At 55.3% G+C, this 10,817-nt stretch overlaps 1 protein-coding gene across 1 annotated transcript; it reads left to right on the forward strand.

Moving 5' to 3' along the window:
• Nucleotides 1-1,767: 1,767 nt before the first annotated feature.
• SLC12A9 (solute carrier family 12, member 9) lies at nt 1,768-10,811 on the forward strand. Its single transcript, XM_006764696.2, has 13 exons — nt 1,768-2,731; nt 2,892-3,026; nt 3,470-3,601; nt 3,997-4,245; nt 4,882-4,989; nt 5,122-5,233; nt 5,777-5,934; nt 6,041-6,123; nt 6,295-6,419; nt 6,566-6,758; nt 6,929-7,103; nt 7,310-7,456; nt 9,588-10,811. The coding sequence occupies exons 1-13, from the start codon at nt 2,551-2,553 to the stop codon at nt 10,472-10,474; spliced, it is 2,685 nt and encodes an 894-aa protein (XP_006764759.1). The 5' UTR covers nt 1,768-2,550; the 3' UTR covers nt 10,475-10,811.
• Nucleotides 10,812-10,817: the final 6 nt, after the last annotated feature.

The following is a 10,817-nucleotide window of genomic DNA, read 5'->3' on the forward strand; positions in this document are numbered from 1 at the left end:
AGGTTCAATTCTGGGGATGTGCAGGAGGCAGCTGATCAATGTTTCTCTTTCATTGATGTTTCTAATTCTCTATCCCTCTCCCTTCCTCTCTGTAAAAAATCAATAAAATATATTTTTAAAAAAGAAAAGAAATATAGGAAGAAGGGAAGGAATGAAGGAAGGAAGGAAGACAGAAAGACTGCAGTTATTGGTAAGGACAAAGTCTAGATATGACTGACCATTGGGTAGGGAGAAGGTAAGATCTATGAGGAAATGGAATTTATTTTTTAAAATATATTTTTATTGATTTCAGAGAAGGAGGGAGAGGGAGAGAGAGATAGAAACATCAATGATGAGAGAGAATCATTGATTTGCTGCCTCCTGCATGCCCCCCACTGGGGATTGAGCCCACAACCAGGTCACGTGCCCTTGGCCAGAATCGAACCTGGGACCCTTCAGTCCGCAGGCTGACGCTGTATCCACTGAGCCAAACCAGCTAGAGCGGAAGTGGAATTTAAGTAACTGCCAGGCCAGGGTGTTGGAAGTCTCATCAATGTGGATATTGAAATCAGCAAACATTGTGGCAGGGGTGGTGGTGGTGAGATCCAGGAATCACACTCTGTGTTGTGGGCAGCAGAGATGACCCCTGAAATGCCACAGTTTAACTGCTCATGAGACCTCTCCCTGGCCACATTTTGGCTGGTTTGAGCCCCTTCCTCTCCTAAGTAAATGTTGCAGATAATATACAGCCAAAGACGAGTGTGAGGAAAAGTGGCCATTTCCTTAGGCTCAAATGACAGTGTAACCATAAAGGAAAGTTAGGAATTTATTACTGAAGCTCTCGAAGCTTCAATTTCCTAATGAAAAATGGAAATAATAGCAGTACCTACTTACCTCACAGAGTGGTGATGCATATTTAATGAGGTACTGCATGCAAATGATAACATTGAACATGTCGGCATTGTTCTCGAGTGCCTATTACTTCGTTTAACTCTCATAGTAACCTTATGTGGGAGATTTTAGTTAATCCCCAGTTTACAGATGAAAAACGTTGCCAGGTGGTGATGTTGCTGGTACCTGAAGAGAATGAAAAGGGGGTCCTAAAGCCCGGAGGTTCACAAATCCTCCAATTTCTGCTAGGGGGGGAGAGCACCATATCCCCATGAAAGTAGGCACAAAAGCAGGCGGCGGACGGAGAGGACCGATTATGGCCTGCGCTGCAATGGCGCCCTCCGGTGGCAGAAGTAAAATGCGCAGCCGGTGGGCTGGATCGGGCGCTGGGGAAGGGCACGGGGGTGAGTAATGAGGCCAGGACCCGACCGACATTCCGGAGATCCGAGAGGCTGGAGGAGGACCCCCGAAGGCATTGACCGACGAGGCCCCGCGTTCCTGGCGACAAACCTAGGCCAGGTGTCGCGACCCCGCCCACCTGCAGGTTGTCGGCAGCCGTAACCACACGCCCCTTCCAGCGGCGGCTCTTCCGGACGCCTCCGAGCTCGGAGTGGGATCCTGGTCGGGCGACGGGCGCTGGTTTGCATCAGGGTGGTGGGTGCTGTAGGAGCCCATGCCTACACCCTGCAGGAGCCGCCCGCCGGAGGGGCAACCCAGGTAACACCCCGGGTGCACGTGGAGAAGGAGACGCGCTGGCCAATGGAGCCCAGAAGGGGCGGGGCTTCTCAGGACGCGCCCACGGGGCGGGGCCGGACCCGGGGACCAATAGGCGCGTGTGCGGTGGGGGGGGCAGGCTCCCGGCCTGGCATCCCGGTAGCCGCAGCTGTCTTTGGCTCTCGGGGATCGCCCCCGAGCAGCTGCATCCTCTGGGTGGGTGAGTGAGCGCTCTGCCGCACCCGGGATGGGGGAGGGGGGTGCTCATGGCCGGGGAGAAGGTGGATCGCGGCCCCCTCCTACCCGCCCCGGGAGAAAGTGGGCAGGAACCGGTGGGGGAAGGAGGATCCACCTTGCGTTGCCTGCCCGTGTTTCTGTTTCGGTGGTCGATGAGCGTATTTGGATGGTGCCTCCTGTGGTGAGAAGCATCTGATGGGGCCAAGGAGAAGAGGAGCTGGTTTAAGATGGGTCGAGGAAGAGGGTTGACGGAGGGTGGGGCGTGGGATGGTTTGGAAGTTTCTTATTGACATTAGGTTAGGCGACTGCAGGGGAGGGGGTCGTCTCAGAACTGCGGAGGAGGGGGTGAGGAGGGCTTCCTGCCCGTAACTCACTTCCCTTTTGGGGGATTTGCTTCCTCTTCTACGGCTAGCTAAGAAGGAAGAGAATCTCTGCCCCTTTCCAGAACCCCTGTCATCTCTAGCCTCAGGGATATGGGGGAAGGTGTGGCCCTCAAAAGCTGAAAGGGGCCTTGATACTCAAACCCTGCCATTGTTGGCCAGGGCTCCAATAATTCTTTATGTATGTATGTTTCCTTGCAGCTCTCCCTTTGGGTGTAAGGCATCTGGGTGTTTGCTTAGAGGTGTATTTTGGGGGGCAGGGGCGCTCAGTGGAGCTGCTCTCCATTCAGCACACTCTCTTGTGCAGGTCTCATAATCCGTTGCTGGCCTCCTCCACCTGCTCGCAGCCATGGCCAGTGAAAACTCTCCTTTGCTGGCCTACCGGCTCCTGGGGGAGGAGGGGGTTGCCTTCCCTGCCAATGGGGCCGGAGGACCTGGAGGTGAATCTGCCCGGAAGCTCTCCACCTTCCTGGGTGTGGTGGTGCCCACGGTCCTGTCCATGTTCAGTATAGTTGTCTTCCTGAGGATTGGTGAGTGGATGTGGGGAGGGGCTTATAGGGGGTGAAGTGGGGAGCAGGGGGCCTGGGATGAGGTTGTGGAAGGGCTGGAGGTTACTGAAGACCAGTGGGTGAGGGGCGGTGGGGGTGGGAGTGAGCCACCCTCTGACCTGCTTTGCCCCTCATGTTCCAGGGTTCGTGGTGGGCCATGCTGGGCTGCTGCAGGCTTTGGCCATGCTCCTGGTTGCCTACTTCATCCTGGCGCTCACTGTCCTCTCTGTCTGTGCCATTGCCACCAACGGAGCTGTTCGGGGCGGTGGAGCCTACTGTATCCTCCAGTGTTGATGGACTTGGGGTCTGGGCTCTTCCATCTTGTAGGGCGGAGGCAGGGGTCACTCCCCCCATCCCTTGGCGGGCAGGGCAAGAGGAAGCAAGCTCTAATGAATGTTCTGGAGGCAGGCTGAAATGGGGAAGGTGACCAACATGGCTTTACATGTTAGTGCCGCTTTCTAGTCCACCAGGCATCTTCCAGCTGTCATTTTGGTCCTCCTAACAGTCTTGTTGGTTAGATTGCATTCATGTTACAGGGGAGGAAACTGGAATTCAAGAGCACCAGGAACTTGTGTGAAGCCACAAGGCTTGGGAGTGGCTGTGCCCTGGGAACACATGTCGATAGACCAGACCTGTAGGGTCAGCTGCAGAATGCTCTGTGCCAGGGCCCTTCCTCATGCTCCTTTTCCCTTAACACTCACCCCCTGTTTCCACTCTTAGTCATGATCAGCCGGACCCTGGGACCTGAGGTTGGAGGCAGCATCGGCCTCATGTTCTACCTGGCTAATGTCTGTGGCTGTGCTGTCTCCCTGTTGGGGCTGGTGGAGTCCATGCTCGATGTTTTCGGAGTGGGTCTGTTCTCCCCACCCTTGTCATGGAAGCTCTGTGGGTTTGCAGGGTCTGGGATGCTGGAATTGTAAGGGAAAGGGGCGAAGTGCCCCATTAGCTGGTCTTTCTTGAGGTTTTACCGTGTGCCCAGCCATGTGTAGATGTCCAAGAGACTGTCCTGGCCCCCAGGGAGCTTACCATCCAGTCTCAGAGGCCAGCAGATACCCCTAAAATCGACTGCAAGATTAGTGGTACACACCAGGCAGGGCTTGGATGCTGGGATTCAGTTTAGTGAGGAAATAGGGGAGATGGCCTGAGGATAGGTGGGCCAAAGGGGAGGGGCGTCTATTCCTGCTTTGTGTCATGGTTAGGGTCCCTCCAAGGGGCCTGGCCTTCTAACTCTGTTTCTTCCTCTGCAGATGCCACTGGGTCCAGTGGGCTCCGGGTCCTGCCCCAGGGCTACGGCTGGAGTTTGCTTTATGGCTCCCTGCTTCTGGGCCTGGTGGGTGGCGTCTGCACGCTGGGGGCTGGCCTCTATGCCCGTGCCTCCTTCCTCACATTCCTAATCCAGTTGACCCCGCGGCCTGGCCCCAATGGCTCCTCCCTGCCACCCCAGGTTGGCCACTTCACCGGCTTCAATAGCAGCACCCTGAAGGCCAACTTGGGCGGTGAGCTGGGCTCGCAGTGCTGGGGCGGGCATGTGTGGGAGCTGGGCCCTCGGCATCCCTGCATGAGGACAGATGTTGTAGCGAATTGGGGGCAGGAGACTGGGCCTCGGAGCAGAGCAGTTTAAATAAGATCTGTTTGGTGTGGGTTGGCTGCTGTGTTTGGCCCAGCAGGCCGCAAGAGTTGACCGCAAGACAGTCACTGCCTTAGAGGAACTTGTTTAGTTGGAGAGATAAGATGTACATTCAGGAAACAATTAAGTAGCATAATAGACTGCATGTGATTCAAGTAGACAAGAATCACAGAGGAGCCAAGAGGAGTCAGATGGGAGTATGGGCTGGGGAGGTGGGAGTAGGTGGAGCTGGAGGTGGCCCCAGGTAGGCTGGGGAATTCAGGTAGGTGCGGGAAGGAAGGTGTCTCAAGAAAGAGTATAGATGAGGCCTGGAGGGAGGAACTGTGTATACAGGAGTAGGAGGTGATGAGGAGCTGAGCCAGGCCATGATGGGTCAGGGGTAGGGTCTTGGTGAGTTTGGTGGGGGAAATGGGGTTGTGGAAGGTGAGGAATGTGTGGCAGGGCCAAGACGCCTGGATCACAGAAGGATGGTAACACCTCCTCCCTGGGAACAATCCTTCCTCAGCTGGCTACGCAAAGGACTACACCACAGGGGCCATGATGACCTTTGCCAGCGTTTTTGCCGTCCTTTTTAATGGCTGCACAGGCATCATGGCTGGCGCCAACATGTCTGGTGAGAGTCCCTGCCTACTGCCTCTTGGGGGTGTGGGGCTGCCACCCTGGGCCCCTACCTGGGTACTGAGGACTCAGGGATGTAGGGGATTGGGGAAGGCTGATCTCTCTCCCTCTGCTCCCCTCCTTCCAGGGGAGCTGAAGGACCCCAGCCGGGCGATTCCTCTGGGCACCATTGTAGCTGTCGCCTACACCTTTTTCATCTACATCCTGCTTTTCTTCCTCTCCAGCTTTACCTGTGACAGGTGCCTGGGGAGGGGGTGAGCCCTGCCCTCTAGGGAGTGAAGGGGTTGTTGGGACAAGGTTGATGCACCGGGATCACCAAAGAGAGCACAGGCTGGGGGACAGATACCCAAGTTGTTGGGGTAAAGGGAAAATGGGAACTGTTTCTCCCAAGGGAGAGAGAGAGAGAGAGCTGCTGCAGCTGCCAATGGGAGGGTTGGCTAAGTGATAGATAACCCGCAGCCAGCATTTGCCATGTGCCTGGTACTGTTATAAGCACTTGGTTTGAGGGTGGGGAATGACTTTCTAGTCAAATTCCATAAACAGTTGGCTCCTTGTTCATATACTGCTGGGAATGTCTGTCCAAAGCAGCCCAACAAGAACCCATGAATGTCAAGTCTGTCCCCCTGGCGCACTTGATCTGTTACTGTGGCCCCTGAGATAGGAGCTGGATCAGTTGAGAACAGTGACCTCTTAACCTCACACAATGTGGTGGGTGCTTTTCTCACAAGGACCCCAGGTGGCTGCACATTCTTTCCCATGTCTTCCTCTTTTCCTTCCTGAAGGATCCTGCTGCAGGAGGATTATGGGTTCTTTCGTGCCATCAGCCTGTGGCCCCCACTGGTGTTGATTGGCATCTATGCCACATCAATCTCAGCCTCCATGAGCTCCCTTATTGGTGCCTCCCGCATCCTCCACGCCCTGGCCCAGGACGACCTCTTTGGTGCGCTGTCCCCTGCCTCCTTGCCCAGCTCTGAGCATGCCCTCTGTGTCTGTCTCCGTCTGTGCTTGGTCCAGGCTAATGTGCTGCTGCATTTCTGTTTGCACAGGAATGATCTTGGCACCAGCCAAGGTGGTATCCCAAGGGGGGAACCCCTGGGGGGCTGTGCTCTATTCATGGGGCCTCGTCCAGGTAAGCCTTTCTCTTTAATCTGCCCTTCCCCTCACCCTAGGCCCTCTCCGGGTATGCTTGCAGGATCAGGAGGAGCTAAGTTGTGGGCTGGGAGATATAAATGACAAGGCAGGATGCATTGGCACTTGGTGGGGGGCAGCTCAAATGCCCAGCCTTTTGGTCCTTGTCCAGCTGGTGCTCCTGGTTGGGAAGCTGAACACACTGGCTGCTGTGGTTACTGTCTTCTACTTGGTGGCCTATGCTGCAGTGGACCTGTCCTGCCTGAGCCTGGAGTGGGCCTCGGCCCCCAACTTCCGGTGAGACAATGCCTGTGTCCCCTGAAAAAGAGGACGAATAGGAAGGACTCAGACCAAGGGGGGTACATCTGGGAATGGAATGGAGTGAGTGGCCTGGTGTTCAGGGCTGGCCCTGAGTGTCCTTCCTTCTCTCTGTCCCCCTGCAGCCCCACCTTCAGCCTGTTCTCCTGGCACACCTGCTTGCTGGGGGTAGCCTCCTGCCTGCTCATGATGTTTCTCATCAGCCCTGGGGCTGCAGGCGGCTCCCTGCTGCTCATGGGCCTGCTTTGTGGCCTGCTCACAGCTCGAGGCGGCCCCAGCAGCTGGGGCTACGTCAGCCAGGCCTTGCTTTTTCACCAGGTTGGGGGATCTCCGAGGAGGGTGGGAAGGGGAGGAGGCAGCCTGGGAAAGCCCACCCTACAAAGAGGCTTCCTCTTCCCTCGGCTAGAGTTGGGGTTCCTGTCTGGTAGGCGTCGAGTGGGGGTTGCCCAATTGAGCCCTTCCTCCCCACCACCTCACCCTGTCGCCAGGTCCGTAAATACCTGCTTCGACTGGACGTGCGGAAGGATCATGTGAAGTTCTGGAGACCCCAGCTGCTGCTCCTGGTGGGGAACCCCCGGGGCGCCCTGCCTCTGCTTCGGTTGGCCAACCAGCTCAAGAAGGGAGGCCTCTATGTGCTGGGCCACGTCACGCTGGGAGACCTTGGTGAGTTGCCCGCCACTTCTCCTTTGCTTCTTGTCTCAGACATTCTTGTTATTCTTTGCATCCCAGAGGCCTCATGCTTCTTCCCAGATGACCCTTCCATCCAGCACACAGCCCTGTCCACACTTTTTCTTCTGTGTACTTGGGGTTTGGACTCTAGGAGAAAGAACCTGAGTTTGGCCCACATTTGCTGCCTTCCTTCTTCATAGACTGCCTGCCCTCGGACCCTGTGCAGCCACAGTATGGGGCGTGGCTGAGCCTTGTGGACCGGGCCCAAGTGAAAGCCTTTGTGGACCTCACCCTCTCGCCCTCTGTGCGCCAGGGGGCTCAGCATCTGCTGCGGATCTCAGGCCTTGGTGAGCTGCTCCTCCCTGGATCCCCTCTGACCCCTCTGTGGCCCTTGTCAGTCTCTGCTTCCCTCCCCTCCACCACCCGAGAGAGTAAACTACAGACTGCAAACCCCAAAATGAACCCACAATCTAATGCAGATAAGATGTGGCACTCAAAGATAATAAGACAGTATGTGATCAGGTCTTGGAATAGATGCTTAAGGACTAGAGATGGGTGACACATTATTTTTTTCTGATCCAAAAATTGGGGCACAGGCTCTGAAGACAAAGAGCCTGTATTTGTATTTCTGGGGACAAAGGGAGTATTATCTGAAGCTGGGGCTGCCCCATCAGATCTGTGACAGATGGTTTCTAACCACCCGAGTTCAAAGAAAGGAAGACCAGTGGGCACTTTTGTGGCCTGCAAAGGGTTTTTAATGAGATAGTATCTCAGCTGGGCCTTGAAGGGTGGGAAAGTAGGGAGGGCTGTAACACGGCCTCCACAAAGATTTGGAGGGCGTGTGGGGCTGATGCGTTTGGGTGGAGTGGAAGATTCCCAGCTTGTGCTTGTTGTAGTGCTGAGGCCTCTGGCCTTGCACCCCAGCTTCCTCCAAATCTGTGCTCAGCTGCCTCCTCTTTTCTTAATCTTGGGGCTGGCATCTGAGCCCTCTCTGAGTGCATGCTTCCTTCTCCACTTAGAATCTGGCTAAAGATCAAGTGTTGGACGTTGCCCTGTTGGGTGTAAGTCAGAACCCTGGAACATGCTCAAGTGGGGGTGTGACTAGTTTAAATTGTGAGATCAGCTAGAGTTCAGGGGTTGAGGTGTTTTGGGATGCTATCAGGCGTATGAGATAGACCCTGGAGCATCTAAGGGTCCGGTCTCTTTTGTGCCAAGCAAGAGACCTACTTTTAGGAAATTTACCCTGCAGAAAATGATTCAAATAAAAGCAAAATGATTTCCTTTAAACAAATTCTCCTGGAAACCCATTTGTTTCAAGAGAAAGGATCTTAGAAGAGGTCGCAGAGTCAGCCCTCTTAAAGGGGGTGGGGGGGTATTATCTGATTCCACATTGGTTGTTCAAAAATAAAAAACCAGGAGCCGTTGGCAGGGACTTGGGGCGCTGTGGTTGGTGCACACACCGGCCCAGTGGCTCAGAGAGTGGGCTCTGGTGCTGAGTGCATTGTGTTTACCTGCCACCCCTGTACCTGCCAGCCAACAGGTGACTTCACAGCCCTGTGCCTCAGTGTCCTTATCTGTAAAAGGGAGTGAGTAAATAGTCCCTATGAAATAGCATTGCTTCAAGGATTAATGCGTTAAATAAAACACAGAGTGCTTTCAACAGGATATGGCCCCTGGTTAGCATGCAGATGGTAGCTGTCCCTTTCCCAGGGATCATGCTTTGGACATGCCATCATTAGGGAAACAGATTGTGCAGCACCGAGTCCTCCCCCAGCGGAGTCTGCAAGCTGTTTCCCTGGACATCGAGGCCATCAGCTTGACTAATCAGGGGTCTGGTCCGCCCAGAGGAGTCAGACCCTCATTGCCCATCATGAAAAATGTGTGTTGCTAGAAGCTTGGAGTGAATACATTTTACTGCCACTGAAAGTGCTCATTAGTTAAAAGAATCCTAAGGTGAAACTTAGCCTATTTATTTATTTTTAAAGGGGAGAATGATGATTTTTATTTTTTTAAAATATATTTTGATTTTTTTTACAGAGAGGAAGGGAGAGGGATAGAGAGTTAGAAACATCGATGAGAGAAACATCCATCAGCTGCCTCCTGCACACTCCCTACTGGGTATGTGCCCGCAACCAAGGTACATGCCCTTGACCAGACTGGAACCTGGGACCCTTGAGTCCGCAGACTGACACTCTATTCACTGAGCCAAACCAGTTAGGGCAAAACTTAGCCTATTTAAATGGGGGGATTAGTCATGGAGATGAATCAAATAAATGCATGAGAAAGTGTTTGGGAAAACTAAAACTCATTATGCAAACCTGCATAATGTTGCCCTAAGAGCCCAAGCACAGTACAAACAAATGTCACACCTGATGTTGCCATCAGCATGTATTAGTGGACGTGTATAGCGTGGTATAAACTCAGCTGGTGAGTCTGATTCCTGTTGTTTTCTTCCTGTCTCTCCCTATCTGCCCCCAGGTGGCATGAAGCCCAACACGTTGGTCCTGGGTTTCTACGATGATGCTGTACCCCAGGATCACTTCCTGACAGACCCGGCTTTTTCTGAGCCTGCTAATGGTACCCAGGAGGGCGGGTCCCCAGCCCTGAGTACCCTGTTCCCTCCACCCCGGGCTCCTGGGAGCCCCCGAGCTCTAAGTCCTCAGGACTACGTGGCCACAGTGGTAGACGCCCTCAAGATGAACAAGAATGTGGTTCTGGCAAGAGCCTGTGGGGCCCTGCCCCCCGAGCGTCTGAGCCGGGGGTCCGGCAGTCCCTCTCAGCAGCATCATGTGGATGTGTGGCCCCTCAACCTGCTGCGGCCTCGGGGTGGCCCTGGCTACGTGGACGTCTGTGGGCTCTTCCTGCTGCAGATGGCAACCATCTTGGGCATGGTACCTGCTTGGCACAGTGCCCGGCTCCGGATCTTCTTGTGCCTTGGGCCTCAAGAGGCCCCTGGGGCGGCTGAGGGGCGTCTCCGGGCCCTGCTGAGCCAGCTGCGGATCCGGGCGGAGGTGCGGGAGGTGGTGTGGGGTGACGGGGCTGGGTCCGGACAGCCCGAGGAGGAGGAGGAAGGGGACTTCGTGAACAGCAGGCGGGGAGACTCCGAGGCAGAGGCCCTGGCCTGCAGCGCCAATTGCCTGGTTCGGGCCCAGCAAGGGCGCGGCAGAGGAGGGCCTGGTGGGCCTGAGGGTGGGGATGGTGAGGAGGGGCCCACCACCGCTCTCACCTTCCTGTACTTGCCGCGGCCACCTGCTGATCCTGCCCGATACCCCCACTACCTGGCCCTGCTGGAGATTCTGAGCCGGGATCTGGGCCCCACGCTGCTCATTCACGGTGTCACCCCTGTCACGTGCACTGATCTCTGATGCCTTGTTGAAGTAGAGTCTCCCGGCTGGCAGCCCACCTTCATAGCAGATGAGAGAAGGGCTGCCTCCTGCCTGCCCTGAACATGGGACACATGGCCAGGGGGGGTCCTGGGCTAGGGCAGCTCTAGATCTCTAGGAGCGGGGCCCTGATGCACTGATGAATGCAGGGCAGCCCTCCCTGCCCAGCCAGGGCGGGAGTCAGCTCTGCTCCCTCCCCGCACCGGTGCCTTGATGGGGGCTAGGTCTCTGCTTGAGACTCTAGGCTACCTCAGTCTCCCCCTCACCTGACAGACTCACTGACCCCGAGGTTGTGATGTTTTTGTTCTGTTTTATTTTTCTAACT

The sequence above is a fragment of the Myotis davidii genome, unplaced genomic scaffold (assembly GCF_000327345.1).
Source record: "Myotis davidii unplaced genomic scaffold, ASM32734v1 scaffold901, whole genome shotgun sequence".
Lineage (NCBI taxonomy): Eukaryota > Metazoa > Chordata > Mammalia > Chiroptera > Vespertilionidae > Myotis > Myotis davidii.

Coding starts and splice junctions, on each gene's coding strand:
- SLC12A9 (XM_006764696.2), top strand. CDS start 2,551: ATGGCCAGTGAAAACTCTCCTTTGCTGGCCTACCGGCTCCTGGGGGAG. Junction 2,732..2,891: donor AGTTGTCTTCCTGAGGATTG/GTGAGTGGATGT, acceptor CTCATGTTCCAG/GGTTCGTGGTGGGCCATGCT. Junction 5,234..5,776: donor TCCAGCTTTACCTGTGACAG/GTGCCTGGGGAG, acceptor TCCTTCCTGAAG/GATCCTGCTGCAGGAGGATT.